This window comes from Nelumbo nucifera, chromosome 3, assembly GCF_055504915.1.
Source record: "Nelumbo nucifera cultivar China Antique chromosome 3, China Antique-T2T, whole genome shotgun sequence".
Classification (NCBI taxonomy): domain Eukaryota; kingdom Viridiplantae; phylum Streptophyta; class Magnoliopsida; order Proteales; family Nelumbonaceae; genus Nelumbo; species Nelumbo nucifera.
The window spans coordinates 93,466,571-93,489,870 of record NC_142651.1 but is presented as its reverse complement, the minus strand read 5'-3'; the positions used below and the strand labels follow the sequence as shown (position 1 = coordinate 93,489,870).

Below are 23,300 nucleotides of genomic sequence, written 5' to 3'. Positions count from 1 at the left end.
ACTAGAAATGATAATGTCATCATCAGGAGATGTTCCCAATACACGACAAGGATGTGCCGTTGGACGTTGTGGGGGGGCTGATTTGAATTCAGACCTATTAGACACAATTTGAAAGTTCAGGGTACTATAGAGACACGTTTAGAAGTTTGGGAACTAACTTGACACAACCCCCAAAGTTAAGGGTACTGTTCAAGAATTTCCCAACTCTAAAATATCAGCTTCGAAATCGAAAGGACTGATATATCCTTTGTCAAAACTGCATTTTATGCGCACATGCATCATTTTGACTTTGATTTTTCTATTACATCAAGTAGGGTTTCAATTTGGGTGGGCCAAGTTTGAATCTGATCTAACTCGATCCAAGTTTTCTATATTGTTTTTCTTTTAGTTGAAGGTTTTTATATGGATTGGGCACGGGTTTTTGAGTTGTGATCGAGATGGGGCTATATAAAAAAAAATAAAAAGGGCTTGACTAAAATTGGGTTTGGTTTGAGTTGATGCCTTGGGTAGTTCGATCCTAATTTGAGCTCAATTTGACTAAATTCGGGTTTGTCCAAACAAATACATGTATAAATATTTATAAATGCAATTAGCATATATTTTTAATTCTACTCCCACTTTGGGCTATATAGAGCTCAATAAAAAATACATATACAAAATTACAAATACATATTTATGACTTCTTTCAAACCTAATCAACTCATCCAAGCCCGAGCCTAGGTCAAGTTATGTTGGGTTAAGCTTATGTTGGGATTGGGTTGATAAATTCAAGCTTAATCTCGAATTGGGCCTGGCCTAAATCTAATATTTGCACCTTTAGGGTTGGACTTGGGGTGATCTTCAACTCAAACCCAAATTGCTTGATTTGCACCCCTACCATAAGGCCTACCTCATATAGTCGCACACTCATTTAGCATACCACCTCCCATGAATTTGATAATTTACATATTTGTGGTGTCACCCCTTGCTTTATGAGATTGTAAATTGTAAATTAAGGCTCCATTTTGAAGAGTGTAAATACAAAAAATGATCAGTACAAATGCAAGTATGTAGAGTTCATGAAAATGCAAAGTTCATTTAGTTTTGTAATGAGAATTTTGTACTCTTGCCAAATATTTTTAGTTGTGATAGGCATAAACATGAATCCCAAGAATGATACATTTTTTACCATTGATAAACTTTGAGTGCAAAGTTTGCATTCATTTTTTGAATACAAAAAATGTCTTAAAATTTATCATTTTCAAGATATAAATGCATTACTACCAAACACTAGCAAAATTGAACCAAAGTGAGAATATGTACTAAACTAGCATTTGCGCTCTTCTCAAATGGAACCTAAGACTGCAATTGGAAGTAGTGTAACTACAAAACTCCATCGGTGGAAATAAAGAACGTGCGTCAATGTAAAAATAAAACCGGTCGAATGCACATTTTACACTTGTTCATTTGGCAGAACGATGTAAAATCATCAGTGGATTTTATGTGTTTGGAGCTAACCAACAGTGTAAAAGTACACCATGTTTTAATTAATTCTTAATTGGATCTTCCGATTTATGTATATATGGCACATCAATTCATTTCATTGATTAACCACACGAAGATTTTCCAAGTGGATTTTAGTGAAATCTTCTTCTCTTCTATCTACTGTCTCTTTGAAAACCATTGAAGAGTGGGGTTTTGTCACCTGTTTTTCTTTGGTTTGGCCTTTGACAATGTAGATCTTCTACTTAATTTATAGTAAGAACCAAGTTTGGACATCCTTCTCTAGTTTGTTGCCCGCTTGTCTAGGAACAACTCAAATCATTTTTTTCTCATTTCCACTGCCTCTCTTTCTTACTTCTTCTAATCTCTATGGCCGATACATATGTCCCAATGGATACAATCCTCCTCCGCTGTGGTGCTGCCCAAGAATCAATAGATGTTGATGACCAGAAGTGGACTAGTGATGTTTGTTGGAGGGATCACCCAACTGCACCGTAGGGGGCAAATGTGGTTTTAAGGAGAGTGATCAAGTGGCACGACTCAGCCCTCCTCTCTGCAGATTCTCAATTTCATTTTTCTGCAATACTACGCCACTGCAAGTTCTCAGTTTAGAAAGCGATTATCGATAAGTTCCACTTTACTTCTTTATTATTTTCCAACAATGTTGGTTCCAATTTACGTTTGTAACTACCAACACATTGACATCTACAACTGCTACTCAAGACCCCTCCGTCCCTGATGTCCCTCACATGACCGGAAGAATATTCCATTCTGAATTTACCTATAACTTCCCTATTGCATCTAGCCAGAAATTTGTTCACCTTTACTTATACACATCTTCCCCTCCGTCCGAACCTAGCACAAAGAGAACAAATAGTGAGAGAGAGAGGGGGGGGAGTGGAAGAGAGAAAAAGTAGGTCGACGTAGATTGAAACCATGACAAAAAAAGGAGGGTGCCAGAGAAGATTGAAACCACAATATCGATGGAGCAGCTTTGGAGGTGAAGAGAGATGTTACTTTTACACCAATGAAGAGTTCGAGTTTTTCACATCGATTTTTTCGATATAATTTTCACATCAATTCTTGATGTAAAAGTATGTTTAAATGCTCATTTACATTCTTATTTTACATTTCATCCAAACACATACAAAAATGAACCAGAGTGTAAAAATACATCAAACCAGGTTTTACACCACAAATAAATACAACCTAAGGCTTAGTTTTGAAGGAATATAAATACAAATGCGTACAGTACAAATATACAAAATACAAGGATTTACACTTTACATACTTGTATTTGTACTCATTCCAAACTGAGCCTAAGGGTCATTTGCTTAATTAGATACCACATGTAGTTCTACATATTTACTAAAGCTTTACGCTTTAGATTTCATTTTACAAAAACATTCCTATAGTTTGCAAATTGTTTTACTTGAATGACATTCTGTTTAAACTTTTTGTATTTTTGTATGGTAATGGTCACGTGACCCCTCAAAATGAATGAAAAATGTGAAAATGCATGGGCCCAGGTTTTTTTATGGGAAGGGGAAGTTTTGGTTCCTAGAAGGTTGATACGAGAACTATATATTAGTGATACTTTTGAAAAAAAACCCTTGAACTCGCGCCCTTTCACACTTTTCACTCATTTTAATTTTTAAAAGGTCACGTGATCATTACCATACAGTAATACCAAAGGCTCTTGATAGAAGATTGATTAATTAAAATGGTTGAAATTTTAGGAGGTGTTGTAATAATTTACAGATGAAAGGATAACCTAGGTTTTAATAAACACAAAACTATTGGAGTGTCTAAGTAAATGACCTTAAATTACATGCGCATGTAGAACACTAAAGCATTGGTGTAAGATTTGAACCAAATTAGAAGATTGAACCGTGAAAATTTGGGAACAGGCATTTCAATCTGTAAGAACCCCATTGATGACCTATTGAAAACCAGTGAGAACTATTGAAAACTGTTCGCTTTCAACGACAACCAATTTTAAATGACCTGTCTAGATCATTGATTTATCATAGATCATAATTAACAACTTCGGCCTGAGTTACAACATTGCATTAGAAAGTACTTGTACATACACTTGTAATTTGTAAATTGTAAATATATATTGTAAACTAAGATTTCGTATGGCTTAATAAAGCTTTCATTAAACAAATTGGTGCAAACAAATTTATAGAAAAGAATAGAAGAGAAGATGCCACATGTCAACTAAGGCAGAATAAGCCGATTTACTGAAATGTGTTCAGGTGAGGTCATGCCACATTTTATGTGGAAGTGTTGTGCAATTGTTTCTGTCTGCCACATGACAAGCTGTGATTGGAGGGTCAACTCACCCTGATCAATATGCAAACCACACTCTTTGTTATAGGAGTACCCCTTCTTATCTATTGAATCACAACCTATCTAATGGTTGTGTAAAAGCAAGACAACATTAACAGGATTGTTAGGGCTCAAGGAAATAGAGAATTAGAATGGCGTTTAGAATTATGTTTTTTAGCAAAACAATAAAGTAAAATCTCTATTTTCTATCTTTGGACAATTAACAAAATTATTGTTTATTAGTAGTTTAGCATGTTTTCCTTTTAAGAAAATTATTTATTCCAACAACAATAATGGACTAACAAAAGTGATTTATTACAAGTTGAAGGGGCTAGAAAGATTAGGGATAAAACAAACGACATGGGTAGAAGTAGTAAGAAATTATTTAAGTACTAGTAATTTAATAAAGGATATGGCTTTAAATAAAACAGGTTGGCGAAATAGGATTCAAATAGCCAACCATATATAATTGGGATGAGGCATGGATGATGATAATGATGATAGATTAATAAATATGATTTAAGGGCCTATAGCCTAGAAGTTTTGGGGGCAAACCCAAAAGAACATTGGTAGAAATAGTAAAATGATTTAAGTATACCAACATTTTACTTTTTTTTTTATTTTTAGTCGTATTTTCCAAAGGGTAAAATATAAAATCCTCCCTTGAGGTTTTACTTCAACAAAATCTCCCCTGAATCTTTAGAAAACCCAACAAATACCTCCCTTTCACGGCTGATCCAAAGAAGAAAATAGTCAAGTTGCAAAATTGCCCCTAATTAGTCGTTAGGGCATCTTCAACAGATTTTAAAATGCAAAAATGCCCTTTACTCGAGTTTTTCCCTACATATATGTTCGCAACCCCCGTCAGAAGGCCTTTTCCTTTCATCTCTGGATTGCTACATAGTGGAGCCTCCAATTTTGAAAGGGGGAGTAGGTGGAGAGAGAAAACTCACCCCTAACCTTCATCACTGCTCCTCTAATACAAAGTTGATTGCAGGTGTGGTAATCTTATTTTCTACAAAAACCCAAACAAACCCAATTAAGAAAAGAGTGAATAGAGATAAAAGAAGCACAATGGCCCAACTGGATTTCTCTTGAGTTCTGAATCACAATATGGAACAAGAAAAAAATGAGAGGTTTTGAATTGAAAACACAAGATAAAAACAACAAAACCAACTAGGTATTTTTTCTCTATTCCGCTGAATTCCAATAGAGTTGCAATGAGATATTGACCATATTGACGAGAAAGGTCTTTGTAAAGTTTAAGTGATATGTAAATTTCTCTTGGTGGGATTTGTTTTAGTGCAGGAAATGGAGAAGGGAGATCTCTCTAGTAGAGTTGCACAAGTGATATGTAAATTTCTCTGTTTAAAATGTTGAGTCTTAAAATGAGATCAAAGAGAAAACGAGGGTCTGTTGGAGAGAGAGAGAGAAGCTTAGCTAATATTTTAGAGGAGATGTCGCATAGTTCAATTGGCCAAGGTTGTGACCTTGGAAACAAGTTGGATACCCATCTCGGGTCCCTCCATGAAAAATTCAGTTTGTTCGTGTAAAGGAACCTGTTATTTCTGAAAAACTGAATTGGTTCGTATAAATAAGTTGAATACCCATCTTTCAACCATGCGATTGATTCAGGTCTCAGGCCTTACACTAGAACTTGTTATTTCTTGGTTCGTGTAAAGGAAGTATTGAGTGTGGGTTTAAATGAGTTGGATCGTGTAAAGGAAGTTTTGAGGGTGGGAAAGTCTATGGTGGTTGAATGCTGCTCTCTTCTAAACTCAATATATTGGGAGATTGAAAGATAAGAAAGAGGACATCAAATGGGTGATTCATGTTAGGGTTATTCTAGTAAAATTTTATATGAAATCATATAAAAAGGGTAAAATGGATATTTTGAAAAACGTAATGTATAAGTCAAACATTTTTCGTCTGGGTCAATGGAGGAAAGAAGGTATACGTTAGGTTTTCTATAAGTCAGGGGAGGTTTTTGTTAAAGTAAAATTTTAGAGGAAATTTTTATCATTGTCAAAAATTTCAGAGGAGGTTTTTATATTTTACCCTTTTTCAAAAATTCATTTTCATACATGCTTTTATATAATTTAATCAATAAAAAACTAATTTCCTCAAAACAATTGTTTATACGATGCGATTATATCATATTGAAACTTCCAAACTTGGGAAATTGGGAATGATGAAATAGGATGCCTGTAGTTGGCTTGATATAGTTGGGACAGTGCTTACACTCTGATGATATATGTAATTGTCAAAAATACTCAAAACGAGAAAGAAAGTTATTTTATTTTTCTTAATATTTTTGTTAAAAGAGAGTAAAAACCATTTACTTTTTTCATTCCCTGTGTCAAAAGTAAAAATGGAGTCTGCATTCCCTGTATGGCTGTATCAAAAGTAAAGCAAGGCTGCGTTTGTTTGCATTCAAAACCATTTACTTTTTTAACAAAAAAGTAGAACAAATTAAGCAGCAAATTGAAAATTTTAAGTGAGAGATACTGCAGTCAAATAATAACAAACGGGAGAGTTCTACTTCCGGATATGTATATGTTGAGGCTTTTGTACATACTAAGAGGGGCTGAGTCAGGGGTGGTAACGAGCCGAGTTTTCATGAGTTGCTCGAGCTCAGTTCGTGAAAAGTTTGGCTCGTCTCGTTTTCAGCCGAGTTCAAGCTTATTAGAACTTGGCTCATGAGTCTCGCAAGCCGGCTCGAATATATATAATATATAATATATATATATATATAATAAAATTATAGAAAAGAATATATATAATAAAAATATTATAATTCTTAATTTTTAAATATAAAATAAATTTTTTATATATAATTTTTATTTTTATAATAAAATATTTATAAAATATATAATAAATAATTTTATAAAATATAAAACGAGCCGAGCTCGAGCTTATGAACTTTTGACTCGAGTTGAGCTCGAGCTCAAGGTTCTGGTTCGAACTGAGCTCGAGCTCGAGCTCAAGCCTTATAGAATAGTCTCGAGCTAAGCTCGAGCCTGGTACTATTCGGCTCGGCTCGGCTCGAATCCACCCCTCGGCTGACCCAACGATCTTGTTCATTAAAGGCTTTTGTACATATGTTGCTCGAACTATCAATCTTTAGGGGTGTAAACGGTTCGAATTCGAATCGAGACCAGGCAACATCCGAATCGTATTTGATTAAAAGATTCGATATCCGAATTTAAATTTGATTAAAAAATTCAATATCCAAATTTGAATCGATATCTAATGGATAGTGAAAATTAATATTCAAATTCGAATCCAACTAAATATTCGAATATTCGATTCGATTCGGTTCGAATTCGACTAATTAATTATTTTAGGTAATTAATAAATATAAAAAAAAATATTTTATTTATATAAAGTATATAAATATATAAATTATTTATATAATTTAATTATTATATATAAATTATATAAAATATTTAAAAATTTTATATATTATATATAAAATTAAATAATCGGTTGAATTTGGATATTTATCGAATCGAAATAGGTCATATCCAAATTCGAATCCGATTAACTATTTGGTATAATAAGATATCCGAATTTGACCGCTTAAATACTCAAATTATCTAAATTCGATTCGACTATGCCCAATCTTAAATTCAAAATCGGATTTTTGAATACGGTTAACATCCCTATCAATCTTCCTTCACTATTGGACTACTCAATTAGGCGTCTCGACTACTCAATTTGACATTATAAAATTTTTTGAATGTGCTGTTAACGGTTTTAAACAGTGCAGTAACGGAAGTTCTGTTTATGTTAAATATGTAACTATCACGAGTGAAAACACTAGTGTTCCGTATAGATAAGACCCACATCTCATATTTCTTATAAAGAATAAGATTTGACAAAGGCTTCTTAGTCTTCAATCCAGCAGCCTGGTTTCTCACAAAATATGATTGCTATTTAGACAGATTTTAGTCTTCAAATCAAGTACTCTTTTTAGCTTAGCAAAACAATCATCTTTCCCTTTATTTGTTGTCACCATCAATGGAGTTGAAATCTGAATATTGTAATTAATTCTTGAGGATAACATGAGAGATGATGAAAGGGAGGATTTGGTTGAGTTGAACAAATTCTGACTCCAATAAGCGAACTAAAGTGAGAAGGCCCCTCATGGATTAATGGAAACCACACAATATAAATATTTAATTGGGGTTCTACAGACAACCATGGTCCACTGTCCTAAGTCCTAACTTCCCAGAATTAACCTCCCAACTTTTCATGCAAAATATCTCTCCCTCTTTTATAGGGAGCTATTGCTTTTGGCTCTCCTTGATTACTCTGTTTGTTAATCGAAGTCCAAATGCTTGAATTGAAATCTATTTCACGGTTTTCCACTTTCTACTTTTCTTCTCTACCTACCTGCTCTAACAACTCTTGTTGGCATCTGTATCTGTCAATTTTTGTTGAAATCAATCCTTCCTCGTGCGTCCATGTATATATATTATGAAGTTATCATCATCTTAAGTTGACGTGGGATTAGGTCTCTAATCCCAGCTTGCTTTTGCTTTTTTAATAGCTTGATTTTCGAAAGGCCACATATGTTGTGCTTTCAGATAATTAATTCTGCTTGGTTAATTATATGAAAAAAGAATAATAATTAATTCTGCTGAATTTCTTCATTCTAAAAAAAAATTATTCAAACTATTTCCTACTTAAAATCTCATTATAAAAATCAAATTTTAATATGGAATTGAAAATATTGCTTTTAAGAAAGAATGATTTTTGGTTCAAGTTCATGGTACTTTTGCCAAAATTCTAATGGGCCTAGACCAAAGCCTGAGCCCAAGACTATAAAATTGGGCCCAAAGCCAACCCGTGAACAGGTGTATTCAAGAGTAGAATTTTAACCAGATATGGTCAAAAAGGGTTCTAAGTTAAATAACGAACGTATCTGTTACACGTCGATTCATGCAATAAAAAAGGTTAAATAGTGCAGGGGCTGCAGCCTGCAGGAATATATTATAGTGGTATGTTGATTCCTTACGGCAAAGGAAGGATTAAGAAAGAATAAATGGTAATGGCAAAGAGAATATCGTAAAATATTGAAAATATAGCAGATATATTACAAATTCTTCTGTTTTCCAAAATAAATGCAGTCTTTATAATTAAAATGTTATACATTTTTTTCCATTTACAATAAAAAAATTATGAGGGACAGAAAGCAAAATTTTGCTAGAAAAAGAGGGTGAAAATACAACTCGGTTTTGCAATCAAAGCGTTCAATGCATTATCATAAACCCAATTTGAATCAGAAGTTATGTTACGGTGGCCGCAGCAATACATATGTTTTCGTACCATCATTGACCCAGACAATCGGATTATTGGGTTTGGGAACCGTCTAAATAACCGGTTCCATTTTAACTAAACCCAGTCCTTTGCCAGAAACTATTGACTTGGTCAGTGACCCACTGGCCCAGGTAATCAAAACCATTGACTCATTTGACCTGGATAACAGTTTTTGGATTTTTTTTTTTTTTGTTTTAGCAGCAAGCCACGTCAAAAGATGTTGGTCAAGAGATTATTTCCTACTCACTTTTCCTATCCACTGTGAATTCATAATAGAGATGTGTGGCTCCAATTCACAGCGTAGGAAAAGTGAGTAGGAAATCCCAAGTGCATTGTACATTTATCTATCTACTATCCATGTATCTATCGATCTACATATGTCATTATATTTAATGGTTAACTTTTTTTTAAGTATTGTCACTCTATGTGATCAAATTTCATCACCTGTGTAGGTTAGCCTAAACAAAACTTGCAAAGGAGCCCAGATCTCTTGAAAGCAAAAACTCTAACAACATAAAACCCATCCGCACAAAGAAAATCTTTCATACCTATCTCAAATTCATGAGAAGATAAGTTCCAAATATGCAGTTGGATTTGCAGAGTATTTGCAGGGTTTTTGCTTTCATGAGATCTTGTCACCCTAAGTTGAAGTTCGGGTCAAGAATAGGGTTAAAAAATATGAACTCAACTTTAGTTTGAAATAAGCAAGGTGCCAACTGGCCATTTGGCAAGGTATTTGCCTGGACTTGGGATTTAATCATACTTGACTAAGGTTGGGGGTATGAATTTGAGAATGGACTAACCCCCCCCCCCCCCCCCTCCCCTCTTCAATAAAAAAAAGATCGATACAAGCAATTTATGTGAATCAGAACGTACTTCTTTTCTGCATGCTTAACTGAAATTTGTCTAATTAGCAACACTGTTGTTATTTATTTTATTAATAATATATGCCAACACACTCATTTTAAAAATTTGTCTAATTCTTTTCTGCATGCTTAACTGAAACAGAAACTGGTCTTATAGAATATTGATTAAATTACTTTTCCATAATCTCGTTCCCTCAGTCTGTATTTCTTGATTCGACTTGAGATGTAATAAAAAAATCTACTTGCTGTCCATTGTTTACAATGGGGTTTTGGGACCTTACGTATCACTTCACCATTTTTTAATCCTTGTGAATATTAATGTTCACTATGGTTCGACTACGACGGGATAGTTCATATTGGCATTGGGCAATGGGCAGCAATCTTTGACAATCAAAGGATAACTCTCCATTTAATGTAAGCATGAAGGTATTAAGCATGGACAATCTGATATATACAATTTAGGTCAGTTGTATCCTTGCTAAATTATAAATCAAGTTGATTATTCAAACATTTCACATTAACTTACATTAAAAAAAAAACGTTAAGATGGCATTTTTCATTTTTCTTTTTACTTTTTGTAATTGCAGCTTCTTAATGGTATTCAATTTAAGCTAATGTCATTAACATCATGGATAAGTTTCCTTTCATCAGATTGGTGTTCATTCTCTTCATTGTACGGGAAAGACGTAGTGGAACCAAACCTGGGATCATCCGCGGATATGCTCTTCTGCACCCAACTTTCTTGAGATGTTCCTGAGATGTACGATTGGCTGTCCTGCGAGAACTTCTCAAAGGCTCTTAACCTCAATTCATCATTCATGGAGCTTTGATTAAGTGGAGCTTGTACTGGAATTTTTCCTTCAAGCATGCTTACCACACTGGACATGGTTGGCCTGAGAAAAGGAGATGGACCGGTGCACAAGAGAGCCAAACTCAACATCCTTAATGCCTCTTCTTTGGAATAGCGTGATTCGAGGGTTGGGTCAACAAGCTCTAGGAGATTATCCTCCTCTTGTAAAACATAGGCCTGACATTCCATCAGAAAAGAAATTGTATTTGTTTTTGTTTAATCAAAACTTCCTTATATCATTGGGGCAGATGAGATTGTTAATCCATCATTAGATTTATTGCTCAACCAATTTGAAAAGAACAAAGAAAAAAATAGTCCAACTAAGTTATTGAAGATTGCTTCTCATAAACACCAAAAGAATGTACAAGTTAGCTATGAAACTAGGAAGACATTTCACCGTAGTTTTTTATACAGTATTTGACTTCTGCTACAGTACAACAGGTACAAAATCCAATCATAAATAAATACACCAGAAATCTGTACAGTAACCAGATGTATCATGAATTAGATTTTGTAGCCCAGTGTACATGTCTTGTTTGTAGATTCAGAGCCATAACATTGATATTATGCATATATTAATTCATTTTTTTTAAATACATGCAACTATGCATTTTCAGATGTAAAAAGAAGATCAAGTTTATCAATTATATATACACACACACACACACATTAGATTTTCAAATTATGTTTACCAGACAAGAATGCAGCTTTATATGTTCTTTTATCATGTTTGCTTGACCATGTATATGTACGTGTGTATTAACTCTTGATACTAATTTATACATGAATTTTCCTGTATCAACTTATCCTCCAAAAATATTAGCTATTGTGTTTGATTACCTTGTCATGTAATGATACTTATTTATTTATTCATTCATTTATTTTTGAAAGCTGTGTAATGAATTTAATGATAATAAAGTTTAAATAACCAGATGAAGTAAGCAAAATTGAAGAATAAATAATCAAATTAGCAGGATCTATATTTTAGCTAAGCATATAAAATGCATAGACCAACATGCTTACCTGCTATGTCAATAAAAACAACATGCATTGACAGATAAATATATCATGACTGATGAATTTTCGTGTAGAAATGACACGAAGCTGTATGATTAAAAACTGAAATAATGCTCAGCTTACCCAATCGAGAAGATAAACAAAATCCTCCTTTGGCCTATAACTTGTGTTGCTCTTTCCACTTACAATCTCTAACAAAACAACTCCAAAGCTGTAAACGTCTGCTTTGTCTGTCAAATAACCCCTCATTGCATACTCAGGAGCCATATATCCTCTACCAAAGGAAAAAAAAATAAAAAATCACGTTTTACTGTTTAGCATGGGGCACAGAAGAAATGATCTGATGAAAGTAATTAAAAGAAAGAGATCATAATCAAGGTTTAAAGTATCGATACAGAGGGGTCGCTCTGTATTGAAGCTCGCTCCCCCTTTTTTTTTCTTTGAAACTGGTTCAGTGGGGTTGGTCTAAGGCTGGTCTACCCCCTGAACCAGGTAACACCCTGATATGACCCCTGTGGGGGTGTATCATTAAATGAACGATACGATACAATACGCCCGGTACAGGGCGTATCGTATTGAAATTTTGAACCTTGATCATAATGGGACTGGCAACAGTTTGTTGCTATACCCTTGATTGAGTTGTATTTTTCTTCATAAAAATTTCTCATGCTTAATCAAGCTCAGGTTATCTTCTCACAAAGTGGTCTTAGACAAGGTCCTAAATTATAGTCTTCTCTTCACATTCTTTCTATTTAATTTCCTTTAGGACTCTTTTTTCTTATCCATATCAATACTTTGAACCTTTGACATCTCAAAATTCTGGACTACCACTGGTCATAAGCTAGTCACTTTTCCTAAGAGAGATTACTCAAGCACAAATAATTGGGCTTAGTTGAACCAGTTTTGCTCCACCCAACAGATCAATTTGGTAAAGTTCAGGCTTACCATATTTGATCCTGTATCATTTCCTGTAATATTAGCATGCAACCAATGCCATGTATGCATGCATTTTCATAAAAATATTTAGTAATATAATAGGTTATTTAGAACAAATGAAGGTTATAACATGTGTTTAATGTCCAGTACAAACTTCTTTCTTCTTTTGCTTTGTTGTTTCATTTGAATCTGAATACAATAATAACACGTGAACTTGTCAATGTGGGAAATAAGAATTTTCATGTCCGTTCCTGTGTCTAAGTGGTTTTCTTTAGAAACTGAACAGCATTAAACATGTATATTTTCAATATAAATAATATATCATCTCAAAAACTTTCACAAAGATACCTAAACATCAGGAGAGAACAAAAACGGACACAAAGAAGGAACTACATTAGACCCCTCTCCAATGAGCCTTTTATTACATGAGGAATGCAAATCATATCCTCACAACTAGGATTAGAGATCTACTCTCATCAATTGTTTTACATGTGTCCATGTCAAAGGCACTTTGCCTTTTCACATGGTATTGGTTTGGTTATTTTACCAGCCAACATGGACATGTGTAAAAGCACTGGTGAGAGTACATATCTAATACCACTTGTGAGAGGAGGATTGAAATTGCTCTTTATTAAATAGAAGCTTTTATCTACAACTACAGATATTCCCTTTGATCCAAGAATGAAATAAAAGTGAAGGATGCACATAACATGATGCTATAACTGTACAATAAAATATTCCATCTATAATCCCTATGTTCACATCAAGGACCCCAATATCATAATTACACTTCATCTAATTGACCTATATTTCCTATTACCAGCTTCAGTAACCTAATTTTCATTATTAATTTCTAGCCATATGATTTTTCATCCATTTTACCGTTTAACCATCAAGGTTTTGCATTTTTAACTTCAAAATCTAATTTTCTTTTAATTTAAACCCAATAATATGCATAGAAGAAATGGTAAATAGGGAATAAATTAGATGGCTCACATAGTTCCAGCTATTCTGGTGCTGATGTGAGTGTTCCCCTCTTCATCAAGTTTAGCCAAACCGAAGTCAGATATCTTAGCATTCAGATCCTTGTCAAGAAGCACATTAGTCGCCTTTATGTCTCTATGGACAATCTTCAGCCTTGATTCTTCATGAAGATAAGCTAGACCTCTTGCTATTCCCAAGCAAATCTTGCGCCTAACTGGCCAGTTTAATTCTAGTCGATGTTCCTCACTTCCTACACGTGGATCACCATTCTTATCAATAAGGATATAGTAATTGACTGGACCAGATGAACAACAATAGTATTTGTGGAACTGAAATTTTTTTTTCCAAAATCAAAATAGAAGGTTGAAGTAAGGACTTTACCGAAAAGAGCACGAGCAAGGCTGTTATTTTCCATGTATTCATATATTAATAATAATTGGTTTCCTTCAACACAGCATCCAAAAAGCTTCACAAGGTTTGGGTGTTGTAAAGCAGATATCATTCCTATCTCATTTAAAAACTCACGACTCCCTTGCTTTGACTTTGAGGATAGTTGTTTGACAGCAATTACTGTGCCATCTGGCAGTATACCCTAAGATTACACAGGTAAATTTTGGAATCACAACTTTGAAGAAAGATGAGTAAAAAAAATATGTAGAAATTAAAAGATAAAAAATTTATGCTCTTTTTCATTTTATATGGAAAAATTGGATAAAACCTGCCAATAATCTGTGTTGACTTGACAGATCAGAAATGATCTGACCCAATTAAGACCCTAACCAATTATGTAAAATTATGTGTATATGTACATAAATGCATAAATGCATATAACAAATATAACCCCCAAAATATTATGTGTTTTCTCATGGTTTAACTGTAATAACTTTATATAAGATCTCTCCACTTTAAGAAGCCCATGGAAAGCAATTCCAACTTTCATGAAACATATAAGGTATCATGCAGTCTTTGTTACGAAAGTGAAGTTTTGGGAACAGACATGGTGGAGAGATTCTACTTTTTTTGAAGCCTTTCTGAGAATATATAATGTCACTACCTTTAAAAACAAACATATTGCAGATTTGATGTCTCATGACGGGACATGGGAGAGGGTGGGTTTGAGGCTGAGGTTAAGAAGGGCTTTGAGAGAGCAAGAGGTGGGTGAGATGATTTCCCTACTTGATGTCTCAAAAAATAAACCTTTGTGCTCAGGGGTGGATGAGAGAGTGTGGGAACCTGATGCTTATGGGTTTTTTTCTTGTGCGGTTGTGCCTCTTTCTTTCAAATCTTTCACTAATCTAATGAAGGGAACCCTTTTCCAATAAAAGAAGTACGGGCAGTCTTATCCCACCTAAGGTTAAGGTCTTCTGTTAAGAAGCTGCCAATCAAATCATTAACACCTTTGATAGGCTCCAAAGAAAGAGGAAAAGTTGGTTCCTGTCTCCTCATGTCTGTGCCCTTTGTTTGAGGAGTGGATAAACCACAAACCACCTATTATTGTATTGTACCTATGCATCCCAGATGTGGGAACACTTCTCATTGGTTGGGTGTATTTGGGTAGCTTCAACAGGTGTCAAAGAGCTGTTTAGTACAAATTGGATGAGATGCACCACAAAAGGACAAAAAATATTGTGGCTATGCATAAGGGATTGCTATATTATGGGGGTTTTGGAATGAAATTAACACGAGAACATTTTACAAGAAGGAAAGAGGGGTGGGAGATCTGATTGAGATCACTATGATAAGGGTAGCCCATTGGGCTTTGATGTGTGATAAATTTAAAGGTGTCACTCTAAGTTGTCTATAAAGGGGATGGAAAGTTATTGCTGATTTTCAGGAAAGGGTACCAGGAAGAGTAGTTAGTTAATAGCTAATAAAAAAAGAGTAGTCAGTTAATATGGACTGGCTGTAGGTAGTGTCAAACTAAATTTTGATGGGCGCAACCTTGGGAATCTAGGAAACTAAAGTATTGGAGGCGTAGTCAGGGATCATAATGGAAATATTCTACTTAGCTACACCGGTCCGAGAAAACAAGACATGATACCATGGAAGTTAAGGCTGCTGGTGAAACAGGCACGACCCTTATTGCACAGCTCATTCAATTAGGTGCCTAGCTGATTCTCTAGCTAGGGCAGGGGTGACTAGAAAACAGCTTGAATGGGGATGTCCAGGGCCAGGTTGTAATTTGTAACTTGATGGTATTTCTATTATTGGATCTCCTTGTGACAGGAGCTGTATTTTTGGATTCTTGAAAGCCTGTTTGTACTGCTTTTAGTTTGCTGCCACCTTTTGAGCAGTGGGTTTTGTTAATGAAATTTACTGTTTCCTATTAGAAAAACTTGTAATTTTAGTAGACGATCAAGGCAACAATCAGCCTTGAACCCTAATAGATTTCAGATTAAGAAAAGTAGAAGAAAAGTAAGAGGAAGAAAGAAAAGAGAGGAGAAGAACCGGAGAACACAAAGGTTTGTGTAGAGAACACTGATGTAGGCCCCACAGCTGTGGTCCCACTCTGTCCATAGGGTAGAATGTACCTAGTCATCCTAGGGTTAGCTGCTGTTATTCTAGTTGTTATTTATTTTTCAGTTTTATATTATTATGTGTTATGTAAATACCAAGGGCAGATGTGTCCTTTCATGTAACTAGCATAACCTATAAATATTAAATAGAAGTGGCGGCAGCAGAATGATTGAGATTCTGTCCTTCCTTTCAAAGTTTGTGTTCTACTGCTCTCTCACTACTCTTTCTCCTCTTTCCTCTATACTTTCTCTCCTCTTCGAACCTGAAATTTATTAGTGCTCAAGACTGATAGCAGTCTTAAACACTATCAGTCTTAAACACCTACATGGTATCAGAGCCAAGTTAGGGTTTCTCATGTGAGTCTACTACCAGCCGACCACATGAGAATCTCCTAGGACTGGAAGCTGAAAAGGTGGAGTTCGCAGACTGATTCTTGGAGATCGCCAGAAGGGCTAGCAGCTGTTGAAGGCTTGTCACGGTTGCAGAGTGTTGGTGGTCAGGAAGGATCAGAGAAGACTAGGGTTCGGGTAACCTTGGAAGGCAGCGAACTTTTTTTCCTTGTAAGTTATTTATTTTCTAAGAGAAGTTCTATCAGAGAAAATAGGTTGGACCTATCTGGAGAGGGCGGCCGAACCATTCTAGGGTTTTACAGCAAACCCTACTGTTGGGCCGAACTGCCTTAGTTTTGTTTCTCTCTGCTCTAGGGTTAGAAAGTGATCTTGCGGCAAGTCCTAGTGTTAGACTGAACCTTGCGATCTACCTGGAGCTGAGCTCAAGTTTGTTGTTAGCATTGATCAGATTCTAGGGTTTCATATTAACCCTACTGCAAGTCTATTTATACGGTACTGATTGGATTGTGCAACTGAACTGTGCACTTTAAGGACTGATTAAAACCCTAATTCTGCCAAGCATATCAGACTTACTTCTAAGCTTTTTCCAGAGTCTTTTGGGGTTTTCGAACTCTCTTAAGGGGTGAGAACCCTACAGACAGCTGCTGTTGTGTTTGCTAGTTGGTTTCAGATCAGAGTTATCCCAGTTTTGTGCACATACACTGTGAATACAGATTGGTTCTACACTTTTTGATTGTGATTGGTAGTCCACGTGCTGTTTTTGAGACTTGACCGAGATGGAGTTTAAAAATCAGGCAGAAGGCAGCTTTGGGAACATCAATTATGGTGGTGTTTCTAAGACGGGTGGTCAGATTACAACCGTAAAGTTTGATGGATCAAACTATTTGGAATGAGCCCAATCAGCTGTGATGGCTATTGGGGGAAGAGGTAAATTAGGGTACCTCTTGGGAGATGTGAAAGACCCCCCCAAGGGAGACCCTACGTATACCAAGTGGATCCAAGAAAACTACTTGGTTATGACATGGCTGTGTAATTCTATGCAGCCTCATATTAGCCGCAATTACTTGTGGGCAAAGACAGCTAAGGAGATATGGGATGTGATGAAAGAAACTTATTCCCAACCCCTTAATGTTGCCAGAGCATATGAATTGAAATGTGAAGTGAAAAATCTTAAACAAGGAGAGAAACCGGTTTCAGTATATTTCTCTACCTTGCAGTCCCTGTGGCGTGAAATTGATCACTTAGAGACTCTTGAGTGGGAGAGCCCCAAAGATGCACAGATATATAGAAAGCAGGTCGAGATAAACCGGGTGTTTGAGTTTTTGGCGGGCCTAAATTCAGAGTATGATATTGTGCGGCAACAGATTTTGACTAGAGACAGTGTGACTCTCTCTCAGGCATACTCGTTTGTGCACAGTGAAGAGACCAGAAGGAAAGTTATGATGCAACCTCAGCCCCTCACACCAGCCTTTGTAGTGGTCACACCCAAATCAGGAGGTGATTCAGAGAAGGACAGGAGGAAGGAAGACAAGAAGGATGTGGTATGTGAACATTGTAAGAAACCCAAACATACAAAAGAAACATGTTGGAAACTGCATCCTCACTTGGTTCTTGCGAAGTTGAGGAGCAAGAAGGGCACACTGCTCATGTGGTCGTGAACACTGATTCAACATCCTCATCTGGCACAAGAGGAACACCTTTAGAGACCTTAGTTGCAGTTCAGGCTGCCCTAATACAGTTAGAAAAGGAAGTTGGAAATTCAGCTCAGCCACCGCAGTCACCATCAACTCCTTCCACATCTGCCTTCGCACATTCGGGTACTCGAGCTTCAGCCTACCATGCCTCAGCTCCAGGTACTACTGAACCTTGTTGGGTAATAGATTCAAGTGCATCCGACCACATGACTAGCTTGCCTTCACTGTTTACCACTTACCATTTGTCTTCTGGTAGGGATAAAGTATCTATTGTTGATGGCTCCCTGGTTCCTATTTCTGAGAAGGGTGACATCAAGTTATCAAATACTATCTCCCTGTCATCTGTTTTGCATGTTCCTAAGCTTGACACTAACCTTCTTTTAGTCAGTAGTATTACCAAGCATATGAACTGCTCAGTAACCTTCTTCCCTGACCGATGTGTTTTTCAGGACTTGGAGACGAAGAAGGTGATTGGGACTGGCCGTGAGACGAATGGGATCTATCTGCTCGGGGAGAGGTTCCGTCAGGAAGAGTCAGTAGAGAAGGTGTCTTTTGTTTCTCAGAGTGTGAGTCTGGCTATGCTTTGGCATAACCGATTAGGTCATTTGTCCTTTCGATCTCTAAAGAGTCTGTTTCCAGCTTTATTTGAGTCTATTGAGTTGTTTCAGTTGCAGTGTGAAAGTTGTGAGTTTGCTAAGCATTGTAGAAAGCCTTATTTATTGAGCAATAAAAGGAGTAATAATTTTTTTGATATTGTGCATACTGATGTTTGGGGGCCTTATCACATCCCTTCCATGGGTGGGTACAGATATTTCTTGTTATTTGTTGATGACCATACCCGTTTTTCTTGGGTTTATCTCATGCGTTCACGAGATGAGGTACCTACCCTGACCCAAAACTTTCACCAAATGATCCTAACCCAATTTGATGCCAAGATCAAAGTTCTCAAATCTTATAACGCAAAGGAATACTTTGCTAAACCATTGACATCTTACCTTCTCAATCATGGGGTTATCCACCAGAGCTCTTGCCCTCATACACCTTAGCAAAATGGAGTTGCAGAAAGGAAGAATAGGCACATCTTGGAAGTGGCTAGAAGTCTCATGTTTACTTCCAATGTTCCTATTCACTTCTGGGGTGACGCTATCCTCACGGCGGTATATCTTATTAATCAGGTCCTTGATATGAGAACTCCTTTTTCCCTTCTATACCCAAGTGAGGAGTTGTTTTCTATTCCCCTTAAAACATTCGGTTGTACCTGCTTTGTTTAGCTTCTCGGACCCCATCACTCCAAGTTCGAACCCAAGGCCTCCAAATGCATCTTCCTTGGTTATGCACAAACTCAAAAGGGTTATTGCTGCTATGATCCTGTCTCAAGGAGGAAGTTTGTCTCCATGGATGTCACTTTCTTTGAGGGGACACCCTATTATCCTCGGGTTTCTCAGGGGGAGAGCAGTGAGAGTGGGGCAGTTCCTTTACCTATTCCATTGGGTGATGAGAGATGCAATGGTGAGGGTGGTCAGAGGGATCAAGAGTTGAGGGAGAGCTGCAATGGCGAGGGTGGTCAGAGGGATCAGGAGTTAAGGGTCTATCACAGGCGGTGCAGGCAGGTTGATCCCGATCATCAGCAATCCAGGCTAGCTCCAATCTCATCTGCAGCTCCAAGTTCAGGTATTACAGTCCCAGGGCCCACAGACTTCCTCTATTGTTGCCATTTCACCTCCTACAGATGAACTTGACCTTCCGATTGCCGTCCGTAAAGGGAAACGACATTGTACAACATCTACAACCCACTGTATTTCCCAGTTTTTATCCTATGATCGCCTATCTCCTACCTACGGGTCCTACCTTAGTTCCATTTCCAATGTCCCTACTCCAAGAATAGTGCAAGAAGCCCTATCCGTCCCGGAGTGGAAAGATGCAATGCAGGTTGAGATGGATGCCTTGTTAAAAAATAACACCTGGGAGGTAGTTGATCTGCCCAAAGGAAAGAAACCAGTTGGATGCAGATGGGTATTTACGGTGAAGCATAATGCAAATGGATCCATTGAGAGGTATAAGGCTCGGTTAGTTGCAAAAGGGTTCACACAGACTTATGGCATAGATTACTTGGAGACCTTTGCCCTGGTAGCCAAGATGACTACCATTCGGGTCCTATTATCCCTTGTAGCAAGTCACACTTGGCCTTTATACCAAATGGACGTGAAAAATGCTTTTCTAAATGGAGACCTGCAGGAAGAGGTTTACATGTGTTTGCCTCCTGGATTCTATGATGCAAAAACAGGTAAGAAGGTCTGCCGGCTCAACAAGGCTTTGTATGGTTTGAAGCAGTCACCTAGGGCTTGGTTCGATAGATTCAGACTAGCCCTTGTGAAGTTTGGTTACGTACAGGCCCAGTCAGATCATACTCTATTCATCAAGAGGGTAGAGTCCTCCTTGACACTACTGACAGTATATGTTGATGATATTGTGGTGACAGGGAATGATAGCCATGAGATTGAGTCCCTTAAATAGCTCCTTCATCAAGAATTTGAGGTGAAAGACCTTGGTGTACTCCGGTATTTTTTAGGTATTGAGGTTTGCTAGATCCAAACAAGGGATCTTTATCTCTCAGAGGAAATATGTCCTAGACCTGTTGGCAGAAACTGGAAAGTTAGGTGTCAAGCCTACGGATACACCCATTGAACAGAACCACAGGATTAGTGCAGAGAGTGGGGAGCTTCTTGAAGACAAGGTTATGTTCCAGCGATTGGTAGGAAAGCTCCTATATCTCTGCCTCACTCGGCCAGATATTACTTATGTTGTTAGTGTTGTCAGCCAATACATGCATTCTCTTAGAACCACACATCTTCTTGTGGAATAAAGAATTTTAGCCTACTTGAAGAGATGCCCGGGTAGGGGTATACTGTTCAAGAACAATAACCACATGAAGGTGGAGATCTATACGGATGTCGATTGGGCTGGGAGTGTTGATGACAGAAGGTCTACCTCAGGATATTGTGCCCTTGTGGGAGGTAACCTTGTCTCCTGGAGAAGTAAGAAACAAAGTGTTGTCTCTCGGTCTAGTGCTGAATCAGAATACAGGTCCATGGCTAACGGAGTGGCTGAAATCCTATGGCTAAGATCTCTACTTGAGGAGTTGGGTATTGAGTATGAGAAGCCCCTGATGTTGTATTGTGATAATCAAGCAACTATTAACATAGCACATAATCCAGTGCAGCATGACAGAACCTAACACATTGAAGTTGACCGACATTTTGTACGAGAGAGGGTCTCATCTCAAGAAGTATGCCTCCCTTACATCACATCCAGTATGCAACTAGCAGATATCCTCACTAAAGCTGTGTTAAGAAAGAAGCTAGAGCCGGATCTATCCAAGTTGGGAATGATAAACATTTACTCCCAACTTGAGGGAGAGTGTAGAGAACACTGATGTGGGCCCCACAGCTGTGGTCCCACTCTGTTCGTAGGGTAGAATGTACTTAGTCATCCTAGGGTTAGCTGCTGTTATTCTAGTTGTTATTTATTTTTCAATTTTATATTATTATGTGTTGTGTAAATACCAAGGGCAGATGTGTCCTTTCATGTAACTAGCATAACCTATAAATATTAAATAGAAGTGGCGGCGGCAGAATGATTGAGATTCTGTCCTTCCTTTCAAAGTTTGTGTTCTACTGCTCTCTCACTACTCTTTCTCCTCTTTCCTCTATACTTTCTCTCCTCTTCGAACCTGAAATTTATTAGTGCTCAAGACTGATAGCAGTCTTGAACACCTAGAGTTTGAAAGAAATGACAGATTCTAATGATCTGCCGCCGCCACTCTCTTAGTATTTATAGGTTATGTTCAGTACATAGGGGAAAGGATAGATCTGCCCTCAGTACTTACATGACAAATAAAGCAAATAAAAACTAAAATAAATAACAACTGAAATAACAAACTAACCACCAACTGACACTACCATGACTGAAACAAATAATTACACATATTGTCCTACAAACACAGTGGGGACCACAGTTGTGGGGCCCACATCAGTGTTCTCTACAATTTTATAGGGAATACACAAGATAAATTGTAAAGTTAGATCAAGGGAAATAATAGGTTTATTTTAAAATTTATGAATCTGAATGACCGTCAGTTATGATCAGGCTTATCTGGTCTGACCCAATAAGCCTGATTAATAATGCCAGTTCTGGTTTATTACTTATAGACCCTATAGGATCTGGGTGAGGATTGGGTCTATGTGTTTTCTTACCAGTTTGGGACTAAGTCTATCATTACCTGAGCCAGACCCAACCCATTGACATGCCTAGCTAGGGCTGTCAACCACAAGGTTGCTAGACATATCAGGTCCTGTTAAGATATCAGAAGAAATTGATGGGGGTAATAGAGAAGGGGGGAAAACCATTTTCCATCCATGATTACCTTGTAAACTGGTCCAAAACCGCCTTCACCTATCTTATTTTCAGGGTCAAAGTTCCCAGTGGCAGATTTAATTTGTTTTAAACTGAAATAACCTGACTGTATCTCTAGTCCTCCAAGCTCTGCAAAATCAGTAATAATTCTTGCACAAATTAAATATAATCTACAAAAAATACTGCAGTTTATTTTCTTTCAATATTTCATGAAAAACTACCTAAACCAATAGCATGAAAAAGTTATTTCATTTTTGTTCTATTATAAATTTATGGTTCAAATAAATCCACTAGATTTAAGTTTCCAAGTCCATCATTCTACTTTAGGCAATTTTCTTTTTCTGTCCTACCAGACAGTGTTCAGCTGCATTCATTTTCTTAACCTCACGAAATTCATTTGATACCCTGCAAACAGCCTAAATCATGAGACCTGAACTGCTGAATATGGTATAAGAAAGTTAAGACCAAATTGAAGATATCATATGATCAGTAATGGAAATTAGCATGTTTTATTCCTCAAATTATATTTGGA

General features: G+C 36.8%; 1 protein-coding gene across 3 annotated transcripts in view; it reads right to left on the bottom strand.

The window, feature by feature from the left end:
• Nucleotides 1-10,457: 10,457 nt before the first annotated feature.
• Nucleotides 10,458-23,300, bottom strand: part of LOC104589770 (putative LRR receptor-like serine/threonine-protein kinase At1g53440) — a 35,532-nt gene continuing 22,689 nt past the window's right edge. For all 3 annotated transcript variants that reach the window (XM_010248202.3, XM_088900868.1, XM_088900869.1), the window contains 5 exons: nt 22,779-22,897; nt 14,176-14,386; nt 13,807-14,044; nt 11,998-12,148; nt 10,458-11,034 (listed from right to left, as the gene is read on the bottom strand). In XM_010248202.3, coding sequence (XP_010246504.1) covers nt 10,609-11,034; nt 11,998-12,148; nt 13,807-14,044; nt 14,176-14,386; nt 22,779-22,897 — 1,145 coding nt within the window. In that variant the 3' untranslated portion in view covers nt 10,458-10,608. The remainder of the gene's footprint in view (nt 11,035-11,997; nt 12,149-13,806; nt 14,045-14,175; nt 14,387-22,778; nt 22,898-23,300) is intronic.